The sequence below is a fragment of the Arachis stenosperma genome, chromosome 5, assembly GCF_014773155.1.
Source record: "Arachis stenosperma cultivar V10309 chromosome 5, arast.V10309.gnm1.PFL2, whole genome shotgun sequence".
Lineage (NCBI taxonomy): Eukaryota > Viridiplantae > Streptophyta > Magnoliopsida > Fabales > Fabaceae > Arachis > Arachis stenosperma.
Window position 1 is genome coordinate 76,010,051 of NC_080381.1, and position 15,187 is coordinate 76,025,237.

The 15,187-nt window shown below is 38.2% G+C and overlaps 1 protein-coding gene across 1 annotated transcript; it reads left to right on the forward strand.

Moving 5' to 3' along the window:
- The first annotated feature begins 12,042 nt into the window (after positions 1–12,042).
- Positions 12,043–14,936, forward strand: LOC130980910 (uncharacterized). Its single transcript, XM_057904554.1, has 6 exons — positions 12,043–12,769; positions 12,926–13,173; positions 13,258–13,464; positions 13,561–13,653; positions 13,748–13,855; positions 14,547–14,936. Exons 1-6 carry the CDS (start codon positions 12,043–12,045, stop codon positions 14,934–14,936), a joined length of 1,773 nt encoding a protein of 590 aa, XP_057760537.1.
- The last annotated feature ends 251 nt before the right edge of the window (positions 14,937–15,187 follow it).

A 15,187-nucleotide genomic window follows, 5' to 3' on the forward strand; every position in this document is an offset into this window, starting at 1 on the left:
TGTCTTCATCCAATCCTTCTTACTCCTTTCCATGGCAAGCTGTATGCAAGGGCTTCACCGTTGTCAGTGGCTACCTCCCATCCTCTCAGTGGAAATGTTCAATGCACCCTGTCACGGCACGGCTATCCAGCTGTCGGTTCTCGATCATGTCGGAATAGAATCCAGTGATTCTTTTGCGTCTGTCACTAACGCCCCACAATCGCGAGTTTGAAGCTTGTCACAGTCATTCAGTCATTGAATCCTATTCAGAATACCACAGACAAAGTTTAGACCTTTCGGATTCTCTTGAATGCCGCCATCAATTCAAGCTTATACCACGAAGACTCTGATCTCATGGAATGGCTGGCTCGTTTGTCAGGCGAGCGCTCGGTTGTCAGGCGAGTAGCAACCATGCGTCATGTATCAGAAATCCAAGAGATATCCACCCAATATAAGGTAGAACGGAGGTGGTTGTCAGTCACACATTCATAGGTGAGAATGATGATGAGTGTCACGGATCATCACATTCATCAAGTTGAAGAACAAGTGATATCTTGGAATAAGAACAAGCTGAATTGAATAGAAGAACAATAGTAATTGCATTAATACTCGAGGTACAGTAGAGCTCCACACCTTAATCTATGGTGTGTAGAAACTCCACCGTTGAAAATACATAAGAACAAAAGTGATCATTGGCTTCGGCCCCAGAGAGGGAACCAGAAAAACCAAGATGAAAATACAATAGTAAAAGGTCCTATTTATAGGGAACTAGTAGCTTAAGAATTACAATGATGAGTAAATGACATAAAAATCCACTTCCGGGCCCACTTGGTGTGTGTTTGGGCTGAGCATTGAAGCATTTTCGTGTAGAGACTCTTCTTGGAGTTAAATGCCAGCTTTTGTGCCAGTTTGGGCGTTTAACTCCCACTTTGATGCCAGTTCCGGCGTTTAACGCTGGGAATCCTGAAGGTGAATTTGAACGCCGGTTTGGGCCATCAAATCTTGGGCAAAGTATAGACTATCATCTATTGCTGGAAAGCCCAGGATGTCTACTTTCCAACGCCGTTGAGAGCGCGCCAATTAGGCTTTTGTAGCTCCAGAAAATCCACTTCGAGTGCAGAGAGGTCAGAATCCAACAGCATCTGCAGTCCTTTTCAGTCTCTGAATCAGATTTTTGCTCAGGTCCCTCAATTTCAGCCAGAAAATACCTGAAATCACAGAAAAACACACAAACTCATAGTAAAGTCCAGAAAAGTGAATTTTAATTAAAAACTAATAAAAATGTACTAAAAACTAACTAAATCCTACTAAAAACATACTAAAAATAATGCCAAAAAGCGTATAAATTATCCGCTCCTTACAACACCAAACTTAAATTGTTGCTTGTCCCCAAGCAACTGAAAATCAAATAAGATAAAGAGAAGAGAATATGCAATGAATTCCAAAAACATCTATGAAGATCAGAATTAATTAGATGAGCGGGGCTTTTAGCTTTTTGCCTCTGAATAGTTTTGGCATCTCACTCTATCCTTTGAAATTCGGAATGATTGGCTTCTTTAGGAACTCAGAATCCATATAGTGTTATTGATTCTCCTAGTTAAGTATGATGATTCTTGAACACAGCTACTTATTGAGTCTTGGCCATGGCCCAAAGCACTCTGTCTTCCAGTGTTACCACCGGATACATACATGCCACAGACACATAATTGGGTGAACCTTTTCAGATTGTGACTCAGCTTTGCTAGAGTCCCCAATTAGAGGTGTCCAGGGTTCTTAAGCACACTCTTTTTGCCTTGGATAACAACTTTATTTCTTTCTTTTTCTTTCTTTTTCTTTCTCCCTTTTTTCTTTTTCGTTTTTCTCCTTCTTTTTTTTCTTTTTTCTTTTTTTTGTATTCACTGCTTTTTCTTGCTTCAAGAATCATTTTTATGATTTTTCAGATCCTCAGTAACATGTCTCCTTTTTCATCATTCTTTCAAGAGCCAACAATTTTAACATTCATGAACCACAAATTCAAAAGACATATGCACTGTTCAAGCATACATTCAGAAAACAAAAGTATTGCCACCACATCAGAATAATTAATCTGTTATAAAATTCAAAATTCATGCAATTCTTCTCTTTTTCAATTAAGAACATATCTTTTTATTTAAGAGAGGTGATGGATTCATAGGACATTCATAACTTTAAGGCATAGACACTAAGACACTAATGATCATAAGACACAAACATAGATAAACATAAGCATGAAAATTCGAAAAACAAGAAAATAAAGAACAAGGAGATTAAAGAACGGGTCCACCTCAGTGATGGCGGCTTGTTCTTCCTCTTGAAGGTCTTATGGAGTGCTTGAGCTCCTCAATGTCTCTTCCTTGTCTTTGTTGCTCCTCTCTCATGATTCTCTGATCTTCTCTAATTTCATGGAGGAGAATGGAATGTTCTTGGTGCTCCACCCTTAGTTGTCCCATGTTGGAACTCAGTTCTCCTAGGGAGGTGTTCAGTGGCTCCCAATAGTTTTGTGGAGGAAAGTGCATCCCTTGAGGTATCTCAGGGATTTCATGATGAGTGGGGTCTCTTGTTTGCTCCATCCTTTTCTTAGTGATGGGCTTGTCCTCATCAATGAGGATGTCTCCTTCTATGTCAACTCCAACTGAATAATAGAGGTGACAAATGAGATGAGGAAAGGCTAACCTTGCCAAGGTAGAGGACTTGTCCGCCACCTTATAGAGTTCTTGGGCTATAACCTCATGAACTTCTATTTCTTCTCCAATCATGATGCTATGAATCATGATGGCCCGGTCTATAGTAACTTCGGACCGGTTGCTAGTGGGAATGATTGAGCGTTGGATAAACTCCAACCATCCTCTAGCCACGGGCTTGAGGTCATGCCTTCTCAATTGAACCGGCTTCCCTCTTGAATCTCTCTTCCATTGGGTGCCCTCTTCACAAATGTCGGTGAGGACTTGGTCCAACCATTGATCAAAGTTGACCCTTCTAGTGTAAGGATGTTCATCTCCTTGCATCATGGGCAAGTTGAATGCCAACCTTACATTTTCCGGACTAAAATCTAAGTATTTCCCCCGAACCATTGTAAGCCAATTCTTTGGGTCCGGGTTCACACTTTGATCATGGTTCTTGGTGATCCATGCATTGGCATAGAACTCTTGAACCGTTAAGATTCCGACTTGTTGAATGGGGTTGGTAAGAACTTCCTAACCTCTTCTTCGGATCTCATGTCGGATCTTCGGATATTCACTCTTTTTGAGTTTGAAAGGGACCTCGGGGATCACCTTCTTCAAGGCCACAACTTCATAGAAGTGGTCTTGATGCACCCTTGAGATGAATCTCTCCATCTTCCATGACTCGGAGGTGAAAGCTTTTGCCTTCCCTTTCCTCTTTCTAGAGGTTTCTCCGGCCTTGGATGCCATAAATGGTTATGGAAAAACAAAAAGCAATGCTTTTACCACACCAAACTTAAAAGGTTTGCTCGTCCTCGAGCAAAAGAAGAAAGAATAGAGTAGAAGAAGAAGAAATAGAGGAGATGGAGATGGCTATGTGGGTTGGCCAAAGGGGGGAGAAGTAGTGTTTAGGGTGTGTGAAAATGAAGGAGTGAAGATGGGTTTATATAGGGGTGAAGAGAGGGCTAGGGTTCGACCATTATGGGTGGGTTTGGGTGGGAAAGTGGTTTGAATTTGAATGGTGAGGTAGGTGGGGTTTTATGAAGGATGGATGTGAGTGGTGAAGAGAAAGATGGGATTTGATAGGTGAGGGGTTTTTTGGGGAAGAGTGGTTGAGGTGATTGGTGAATGGGTGAAGAAGAAGAGAGAGGGTGGTGGGGTAGGTGGGGATCCTGTGGGGTCCACAGATCCTGAGGTGTCAAGGAAAATTCAACCCTGCACCAAGTGGCATGCAAAAATGCACCCTTTGCCAATTCTGGCGTTAAACGCCGGGCTGGTGCCCATTTCTGGCATTTAACGCCAGCTTCTTGCCCTTTCCTGGCGTTTAACGCCAGTCTGGTGCCCCCTTTCTGGCGTTAAACGCCCAGAATGGTGCCAGACTGGGCGTTAAACGCCCAACTGCTACCCTTACTGGCGTTTAAACGCCAGCAAGATCTTCCTCCAGGGTGTGCTATTTTTCTTCCTGTTTTTTCATTCTGTTTTTGCTTTTTCAAATGATTTTGTGACTTCTCATGATCATCAACCTAAAGAAAACATAAAATAACAAAGAAAAATAGATAAAATATAACATTGGGTTGCCTCCCAACAAGCGCTTCTTTAATGTCAGTAGCTTGACAAAGGGCTCTCATGGAGCCTCACAGATGCTCAGAGCAATGTTGGAACCTCCCAACACCAAACTTAGAGTTTGAATGTGGGGATTCAACACCAAACTTAGAGTTTGGTTGTGGCCTCCCAACACCAAACTTAGAGTTTAACTGTGGGGGCTCTGTTTGACTCTGATTTGAGAGAAGCTCTTCATGCTTCCTCTCCATGGTGATAGAGGGATATCCTTGAGCCTTAAACACAAGGGATTCTTCATTCATTTGAATGATCAGTTCACCTCTATCAACATCAATTACAGCCTTTGCTGAGGCTAGGAAGGGTCTGCCAAGGATGATGGATTCATCCATGCACTTCCCAATCTCTAGGACTATGAAATCAGCAGGGATGTAATGGTCTTCAATCTTTACCAGAACATCCTCTACAAGTCCATAAGCTTGTTTTCTTGAGTTGTCTGCCATCTCTAGTGAGATTCTTGCAGCTTGCACCTCAAAGATCCCTAGCTTCTCCATTACAGAGAGAGGCATGAGGTTTACACTTGACCCTAAGTCACACAGAGCCTTCTTGAAGGTCATGGTGCCTATGGTACAAGGTATTGAAAACTTCCCAGGATCTTGTCTCCTTTGAGGTAATTTTTGCCTAGACAAGTCATCCAGTTCCTTGGTGAGCAAAGGGGGTTCATCCTCCCAAGTCTCATTACCAAACAACTTGTCATTTAGCTTCATGATTGCTCCAAGGTATTTAGCAACTTGCTCTTCAGTGGCATACTCATCCTCTTCAGAGGAAGAATACTCATCAAAGCTCATGAATGGCACAAGTAGATTCATTGGAATCTCTATGGTCTCATTTTGAGTCTCAGATTCCCATGGTTCCTCATTAGGGAACTCATTGGAGGCTAGTGGACGTCCATTGAGGTCTTCCTCAGTGGCGTTCACTGCCTCTTCCTCCTCTCCAAATTCGGCCATGTTGATGACCTTGCACTCCCCTTTTGGATTTTCTTCTGTATTGCTTGGAAGAGTACTAGGAGGAAGTTCAGTAATTTTCTTGCTCAGCTGTCCCACTTGTGCCTCTAAATTCCTAATGGAGGACCTTGTTTCAGTCATGAAACTTTGAGTGGTTTTGATTAGATCAGAGACCATGGTTGCTAAGTCAGAGTGGTTCTGCTTAGAATTCTCTGTCTGTTGCTGAGAAGATGCTGGAAAAGGCTTGCTATTGCTAAACCTGTTTCTTCCACCATTGTTGTTGTTGAAACCTTGTTGAGGTCTCTGTTGATCCTCCCATGAAAAATTTGGATGATTTTTCCATGAAGAATTATAGGTGTTTCCATAGGGTTCTCCCATGTAATTCACCTTTTCCATTGAAGGGTTCTCAGGATCATAAGCTTCTTCTTCAGATGAAGCATCCTTAGTACTGCTTGGTGCATTTTGCATTCCAGACAGACTTTGAGAAATCAAATTGACTTGCTGAGTCAATATCTTGTTCTGAGCCAATATGGCATTCAGAGTATCAATCTCAAGAACTCCTTTCTTCTGATTTGTCCCATTGTTCACAGGATTCCTTTCAGAAGTGTACATGAATTGGTTATTTGCAACCATTTCAATTAGTTCTTGAGCTTCTGTAGGTGTCTTCTTCAGATGAAGAGATCCTCCAGCAGAGCTATCCAAAGACATATTGGACAGTTCAGACAGACCATCATAGAAAATACCTATGATGCTCCATTCAGAAAGCATGTCAGAGGGATACTTTTTGATCAATTGTTTGTATCTTTCCCAAGCTTCATAGAGGGATTCTCCTTCCTTCTGTCTGAAGGTTTGGACTTCCACTCTAAGCTTACTCAATTTTTGAGGTGGAAAGAACTTTGCCAAGAAGGCATTGACTAGCTTTTCCCAAGAGTTCAGGCTTTCTTTAGGTTGTGAGTCCAACCATATTCTAGCTCTGTCTCTTACAGCAAAAGGGAATAGCATAAGTCTGTAGATCTCAGGGTCAACTCCATTAGTCTTAACAGTGTCACAGATTTGCAAGAATTCAGCTAAAAACTGATGAGGATCTTCCAATGGAAGTCCATGGAACTTGCAATTCTGTTGCATTAGAGAAACTAATTGAGGCTTAAGCTCAAAGTTGTTTGCTCCAATGGCAGGGATAGAGATGCTTCTCCCATAGAAGTCGGGAGTAGGTGCAGTAAAGTCACCCAACACCTTCCTTGCATTGTTGGCATTGTTGTTGTTTTCGGCTGCCATGGGTTCTTCTTCTTTGAAGATTTCTGTTAGGTCCTCTACAGAGAGTTGTGCCTTAGCTTCTCTTAGCTTCCGCTTCAAGGTCCTTTCAGGTTCAGGATCAGCCTCAACAAGAATGCTTTTGTCTTTGCTCCTGCTCATATGAAAGAGAAGAGAACAAGAAAATGTGGAATCCTCTATGTCACAGTATAGAGATTCCTTGAGGTGTCAGAGGAACAGAAAAATAGAAGGAAGAGGTAGAAGAATTCGAACTTAGTGAGATAGAGTTTGAATTGTGCATTGAGGAGGAGTGGTACTCCATAAATAGAAGGATGTGAGAAGAGGGGAAGAGATTTTTCGAAAATTAATTAAAAAGATTTTAAAATCATTTTGAAAAAGATTTTGAAGAAGATATGATTGAAAACTTTTTTTTTTGAAAAAGATGTGATTTAAAAGTTATGGTTTTAAAAAGATGTGATTGAGAAGATATGATTTGAAAAACAATTTAAAAAGATTTGATTTTAAAAATTGATGACTTGGCTAACAAGAAAAGATATGATTCAAGCATTAAACCTTTCTCAACAGAAAAGGCAACATACTTGAAATGTTGAATCAAATCATTAATTGATAGCAAGTATCTTTGAAAAAGGAAAGAAATTGGTTTTGAAAAAGATTTGATTGAAAAGATATGATTTGAAAAAGATTTGATTTTGAAAAACTTTGAAAACTTAAAAACAAAAACAATTTGCATTAAAAACAAAATCTTCCCTCTTGTGCCATCCTGGCGTTAAACGCCCAGAATGGTATCCATTCTGGCGTTTAACGCCCAGAATGCTACCTTTTTGGGCGTTAAACGCCCAGCCAGGCACCCTGACTGGCGTTTAATCGCCAGTGTTTCCTTCTTCACTGGGCGTTTTGAACGCCCAGCTTTTTCTGTATAATTCCTCTGCTGCATGTACTGAATCTTCAATTCCCTGTCTTATTAACTTAAAAATGGAACTAAGATCAAATAAACAATGCATGCAATACACCAAACTTAAAATGAGACACTGGACTAAAACAAGTAACAAAATATTTTTGGTTTTTATGATTTTGTAATTTTTTTTTGGATTTTTCGAAAATTAAGTGGAAAAGAAAATAAAGGTATCAAAATTCTTAATGAGAATCCCAAGAATCATTGCAATGTTAGTCTAAGACTTCGGTCTAGGAATTAGACATGGCTTCACAGCCAGCCAATCTTTCAAAGAAAGCTTCGGTCCAAGACACTAGACATGGCCAATGGCCAGCCAAGCCTTAGCAGATCATTGCTCCAATAGCAAGATTGATAGAAATCAACAAGCTTTTGTGATGATAAGTTGAAACCTCGGTCCAATAAGATTAGACATGGCTTCACAGCCAGCCAGACTTCAACAGATCATCATGAAACTCTAGAACTCATTCTTAAGAATTCTGAAAAATACCTAATCTAAGCAACAAGATGAACCGTCAGTTGTCCATACACGAAACAATCCCCGGCAACGGCGCCAAAAACTTGACATGCGAAATTGTGATCACTTCTTTTTCACAACTCAAATAATCCCTAGTAATGGCCCCAAAGACTTGGTGCTCAATACCATGGCATAAACACAACTTCGCACAACTAACCAGCAAGTGCACTGGGTCGTCCAAGTAATAAACCTTACGCGAGTAAGGGTCGATCCCACGGAGATTGTTGGTATGAAGCAAGCTATGGTCACCTTGTAAATCTCAGTCAGGCAGACTCAAATGGTTATGGATGATATATGACTAAAACATAAAGATAAGGATAGAAATACTTATGTATTTCATTGGTGAGAGCTTCAGATAAGTGTATGAAGATGCTTTGTCCCTTCCGTCTCTCTGCTTTCCTACTATCTTCATCCAATCCTTCTTACTCCTTTCCATGGCAAGCTGTATGCAAGGGTTTCACCGTTGTCAGTGGCTACCTCCCATCCTCTCAGTGGAAATGTTCAACGCACCCTGTCACGGCACGGCTATCCAGCTGTCGATTCTCGATCATGTCGGAATAGAATCCAGTGATTCTTTTGCGTCTGTCACTAACGCCCCACAATCGCGAGTTTGAAGCTCGTCACAGTCATTCAGTCATTGAATCCTACTCAGAATACCACAGACAAGGTTTAGATCTTCCGGATTCTCTTGAATGCCGCCATCAATTCTAGCTTATACCACGAAGACTCTGATCTCATGGAATGGCTGGCTCGGTTGTCAGGCGAGCGCTCGGTTGTCAGGCGAGTAGCAACCATGCGTCATGTATCAGAAATCCAAGAGATATCCACCCAATCTAAGGTAGAACGGAGGTGGTTGTCAGTCACACGTTCATAGGTGAGAATGATGATGAGTGTCACGGATCATCACATTCATCAAGTTAAAGAACAAGTGATATCTTGGAATAAGAACAAGCTGAATTGAATAGAAGAACAATAGTAATTGCATTAATACTTGAGGTACAGTAGAGCTCCACACCTTAATCTATGGTGTGTAGAAACTCCACCGTTGAAAATACATAAGAACAAAAGCGATCATTGGCTTCGGCCCCAGAGAGGGAACCAGAAAAACCAAGATGAAAATACAATAGTAAAAGGTCCTATTTATAGAGAACTAGTAGCTTAAGAATTACAAAGATGAGTAAATGACATAAAAATCCACTTCCGGGCCCACTTGGTGTGTGTTTGGGCTGAGCATTGAAGTATTTTCGTGTAGAGACTCTTCTTGGAGTTAAACGCCAGCTTTTGTGCCAGTTTGGGCGTTTAACTCCCACTTTGGTGCCAGTTCCGGCGTTTAACGCTGGGAATTCTGAAGGTGACTTTGAACGCCAGTTTGGGCCATCAAATCTTGGGCAAAGTATGGACTATCATATATTGCTGGAAAGCCCAAGATGTCTACTTTCCAACGCCGTTGAGAGCGCGCCAATTAGGCTTCTGTAGCTCCAGAAAATCCACTTCGAGTGCAGGGAGGTTAGAATCCAACAGCATCTGCAGTCCTTTTCAGTCTCTGAATCAGATTTTTGCTCAGATCCCTCAATTTCAGCCAGAAAATACTTGAAATCACAGAGAAACACACAAACTCATAGTAAAGTCCAGAAAAGTGAATTTTAATTAAAAACTAATAAAAATGTACTAAAAACTAACTAAATCCTACTAAAAACATACTAAAAACAATGCCAAAAAGCATATAAATTATCCGCTCATCACTTGGAAAGGTAACTTAGGAACTCTTGAGTTACTAATGTCCAAGTGATTGATGATTGGGAGCCATTGACTCTAGTTCTCACTAATTGAATTAGTGGAGAGTTAGGACTTATGGACTAGGATTGATATAGCTCATTTGACTTTCCTTTACTACTAGTTAGAGGATGATTTAATGAGATTAATCCTTGCCAATTCTCATATTGTGGTTAGCGATTAGGATAGAGATCATTGACCACCAACCCTTGCCAAGACCTTTTTAGGCCTTAGTTTACTTTCTTGCCATTTATCTTTCATGCTTCTTATCAAAACCCCAAAAATAACTCACAACCAATAACAAGACACTTTATTTTAAATCATTTGGAGAACGACCCGAGGTTTAAATACTTCGGTTTATAGATTTTAGGGGTTTGTACTTGTGACAAACAAATTTTTGCGTGAAAGGATTATTGTTGGTTTAGAGACTATACTTCAACGAGATTTCATTTGTGAAATTCTAAACCGTCAAAAATCCAATCATCACTCACGTTACTTACATTCTGGTGTCCAAACAAAATTGAATAGACAACCCAAAAATAATGATGAACCTAATAATTCTATGATGGGAACTATAGATGCATTTTTGAATCTATTTCCAAAAAGAGGCGTTCCTTTGGGTGCAAAGAAAGGTGAACCTTTTCTCCTTGACGACAAGTCTCGAGAGCAAGTTCATAGCTACATATTATTGAATTGTCAAAAAATAGACGACTATGTTAGGTAAATCATACTAATTCTACTATATTTTGGTATTTTAATTAGAAACTTTGATAGGTCTATTTTATACTTACAAATATTATACTTTTGAGTTTTAGTGAGCATGAGACTTATCAACAAGGAACACAATGGATGAGAGCTAAAAACCATAGTAAAAACTTTCCTACATGGTTTAAAACACGTGCTTTGGGGCATGATGTTCCAAATTGGATAAAAGAGCTCTCTAGAGGACCAACCCAATGTGCAAAAAGATATTCTGATTATTTTATCAACGGATATAGATTTCACACTAGGCAACGTGAGGTAAGACGCAAGACACAAAATAGTGGTGTTACTTTAGTTGCATTAACGACAAGCTTTGCAAGCACAAAGGATGCAAATCCAATTCATGAAAATGTTTCTTATTATGGTAGAGTGAATGATATCATTGAGTTGGACTACCAAGGAAATTTTAAGGTTACCTTGTTCAAATGTGATTGGTATGAGGCTAGGGAGGATGCTTATGGCTCGACATATGTTCATTTTAACAAAAAGTGCTATCAGGAAGAGCCTTTTGTATTGGCATGTCAAGTGCACCAATGCTTCTATGTGCAAGATGCATTTGATAAAAATAAACATTATGTAATGAAGACTGTTCCAAGGGACCTATTTAGCATAAGTGATCAAGTTGCCATTGATGCTGAAGATACTTATGAAAATGAGCCATTTGATAATTTGATGGTTCCTTCTATATCTAATGATGATGGTGAAGTAGACTTGGTAAGGAATGATTTGAATGAAGTTCTGGTCGATGTCGCGAAAGAAGTCTATTTTTCCCAAGAGTATAACACAGGATCGGATTAAGAATATAATTCCGAAGACTTTTGAGTGACTTGTTTCCCTCTTTTCTGGTATATAAGTCAGATTTATCGCTTTATGTTAGCAGTTTTCAACTTGTTTTCCCTCTTTTATATTCTGATTGTTGCTTCTTAGAATTTTCTGAATTTTTCTACATCTTGATTATGAGTATGTGTGGGGCATATTTTTCTGCATTTTGAATTTTTCTGCATTTTGAATTTTTTTGGATTTTTCTGCCTTTTGAGTGACTTGTTTCCCTCTTTTATGGTATATAAGTCAGATTTATCGCTTTATATTAGCAGTTTTCAACTTGTTTTCCCTCTTTTATGTTATGATTGTTGCTTCTTAGAATTTTCTGAATTTTTCTGCATCTTGATTATGAGTATGTGTGGGACATATTTTTCTGCATTTTGAATTTTTTTGGATTTTTCTGCCTTTTGAGTGACTTGTTTCCCTCTTTTATGGTATATAAGTCAAATTTATCACTTTATGTTAGCAGTTTTCAACTTGTTTTCCCTCTTTTATGTTTTGATTGTTGCTTCTTAGAATTTTCTGAATTTTTTGCATCTTGATTATGAGTATGTTTGGGACATATTTTTCTGCATTTTGAATTTTTCTGTATTTTTCTACATTTTGTATTTTTCTGTATTTAGAATTTTCTAAATTTTTTCTGCATCTTGATTATGAGTATGTGTTAATTTTTTCCACTCTGAATTTTCTGAATTTTGTTCTGTTTTAATATTTTTATACAGCAACTTAATGGAAAACGGAGCAACTTCAAAGAGGAAAAAACTGGTAAGAAAGTATCAAGCTCATGCAAAAGTTAAAGAATTTGAAATGAAGGAAGTATCTTCTGCTGCGAAGCTAGTTCGAAATTTTATAACCAAAAGTGATAAAGGAAGTAATCAAGTCAAAATAGCACAACAGCCTAAGAGAAAAATTTCAGAAATTGGAGACAAACAAACTAGGGAGAATTCAATGGAAGGGAGAAATAAAACACTTGTAGATAATGTTATGAACCGGTCTTTGAGGTCTTCCCATAACCAAGTGAGGAGTAATGTTCAACTAGAAGAACAACCAATTCCTAAGAAGATGAAGAGCAAGGCAAAGTGTCCAGCAATGGCTCTTGATGTCTTTTTGCATACAAAAGGAGTAGAAGTGGAAAGAGAAGAGGAAGCTGACTTTGAGTCAATTGGTGAGGATGCTGGAGCTACTGAAAAAGAACCAGCTAGATTGACAAACTTAAAAAATAACTTAAAGCGTCCAGTAATGACTCTTGATGCTTTTTTGGGCGACCAAGGGATTCATGTGGAAAGAGAAGAGGAACATACTGAAGTTCCAACTACTGAGGATGCTAGATCTAAGCCATCCCCGAATAATGGAGAAAATGTTCATATCCCATCTGAGGAAGATTATATTGGTGAACATGAAAGTGACAATTTTGATGTAGAAGGAGATCAAGTTATGGAAGAGGCTCATGTAGAAGGTGATGTAATTTGGTTTGTTGCTATTTGTTTTACATTTTCTTTTTATCTATGAGCATGGGACTGCCCTTTCCATACTTTTCACGGTATCCCTCTCCATATATGATTCACGGCTGTCTTTGGTTTTAATTTGTACTATTTCTCAATTTTTAATTTAGATACATCAAAGGCTAAAAAGACTCGTGGAAAAACAAGATGCCTAAAGATTTATGCAAGAATTTGGGAAGAAAGAGAAGAAGTGACTTTTGATCAGGGAGCAGCCGTGGGGCCAACTGCTCAAAGAGTGAAGGATTTAACTAATTTTATTAGAACAATGGGAAGGAATGGTGATTTTATTACCTTGATGTACACTAATTGGAAAGCTGTGCCTAAGCAAATCAAAAAGCACATCTGGAAGTATATTAATGTAAGCTCCATTTATCTTTATGTTTATGCCATATGTTAATAATCTTTTTATGCATATGATATGATGAAATTGATGTGTTTGTAGTCAAAGTTCATTCTTCCAAAATCTTCAAAGTTATGGGTGATGACTGGTGTTCAAGGAGCATGGAAGCGTTACAAAACAAGAATAAAAAAGAAGCATTTTGAACCATATTCTGGAAATATTGAGGATATGTTGGTGAATCGTCCTTTGAAAATTCCAGAAATACAATTTCGGAAGCTAATTGCATATTGGAGTATTCCAACTGTCAAAGTGAGCTAGAGGATTTTAATTATTATTATTTGATCTGATCAAGTATAATTCTTTCAATTTTTATATTTTTTTCATCATTATTTATTTGAAGCACAGGCCATGTGTGTTATAAATTCTGAAAATCGCAAGAAGCAACAATGGAGGCATAAAATGGGACCAATCAATTTTGCAAGAGTGCGTGTTGATTTGGTAAGGTCACATTTGAGTTAAAATTCTCTAATTGTTACTACTTCTCCCTAATTTTAGTATGTTATAACTTTGTAATTGTTATCTTGATCTGTAGCGTGAGAAAAAAGAAAACAAAGAGGAACCAAATCAAGCTGAAATATTTGTTGCAACTCGGAATGGACTAAAAGGGAAAACACTTGATGTAGAAACACAAACTGTTATTGTAAGTTACTCTATAATTTTCTTGTCTTAGTTGCTGTTTTATGACTGTCATGGATGCTATTTTTTTTTGCTGTTTTATGGCATTGTTATTATGGTATCTATTTTGTGGCTATTTCATGGCTGTTTCAAGGCTGATTTAGTTACTGTTTTATGGCTATTTTATGGCTGTCATGGCAGCTGTTTTATGACCTTTTTATAGCTATCGTGATTGTTGTTTTAGTATATACTTTATGACTATTTTGTGGTTGTCATGGTTGCTGACTTGATGCTTTCTTTTTTATGGCTGATTTAATTGCTCTTCTATGGCTATTTTATGCCTGTTTTATGGCTAATGTGGTTGTTGTTTTAGTATCTACTTATGACTAATTTATGCCTGTCATGGCTGCTATTTTATGGCTGTTTCATGGCTACTTCATGGCTGATTTATATGCTGTTCTATGGCTATTTTATGCATGTTTTATGGCTATCATGGACTACTATTTTATGGTTATTTCATGGCTGTTTTATGGCTGATTTAATTGCTGTTCTATGGCAATTTACAACCATGTTTTATGGCTATCATGGACTGTTATTTTATGGCTCTTTTATGGCTATTTTGGATTGCTGTCCCTATTAGTTATCAATAGGTTTTTGGATTCTTTCATTGAATTTTTATCACTAAAAATAGACATATCATATATTTGTATGTATAGGATAAACTTGATAATCTCCAAGAAGCTGGAGAAACTCCTACTAATGCATTTCAAAAAGTTTTTGGTAAAGAGAATCCAGGAAGAGTTCGATGTTATGGAAGAACTGTTACAAAAACTTCTCTTAAGAAAAATAAAGAAATGGATGAAATCAAAAAACAAAGTGAAGAGAAGGTAACAGCTTTAAAAACTGAATTAGACGACCATAAGCAACGACTGCAAGGATTGGAAGATATTGTGAAACTTATGTTGCAACAAACTTCTCCTGGTATGAATTTTGATGAAGCGCTTTCTCTCTTGCGATCTAAGCAATCGTCTACAAATAGTACACAAGATCCAAATTTAGTTCCTCGGCATTCTCCTCCATCGACTCATATACCAAATCATGATTAGGTATATGTATGCTAAATTGTTGTACCACTTGAGTATACATATTATTGTATAGCTGATGTTTTGACTATAATTTTTTTGTTCATTTAAATTTGACTGCAGCTTTCTAATTGTTGGATGGATGAAGTTTTTTGAAGATATAAAGACAATTCTTGGCACAATGGTGAAGCACAAAGTCTTTTTGGTTTTAAGTGGACAACTTAGTTTCTTTTTTGTTTAAGTACATTAGCAGAAAAACATGTATTTTGCTTACT

Excerpts from the sequence above, each read along its gene's own strand:
- LOC130980910 (XM_057904554.1), top strand. The coding sequence starts at position 12,043 with ATGGAAAACGGAGCAACTTCAAAGAGGAAAAAACTGGTAAGAAAGTAT. Across the intron at positions 13,174-13,257 it reads ACATCTGGAAGTATATTAAT|TCAAAGTTCATTCTTCCAAA; the intron begins GTAAGCTCCATT and ends ATGTGTTTGTAG. Across the intron at positions 13,465-13,560 it reads GGAGTATTCCAACTGTCAAA|GCCATGTGTGTTATAAATTC; the intron begins GTGAGCTAGAGG and ends TTTGAAGCACAG.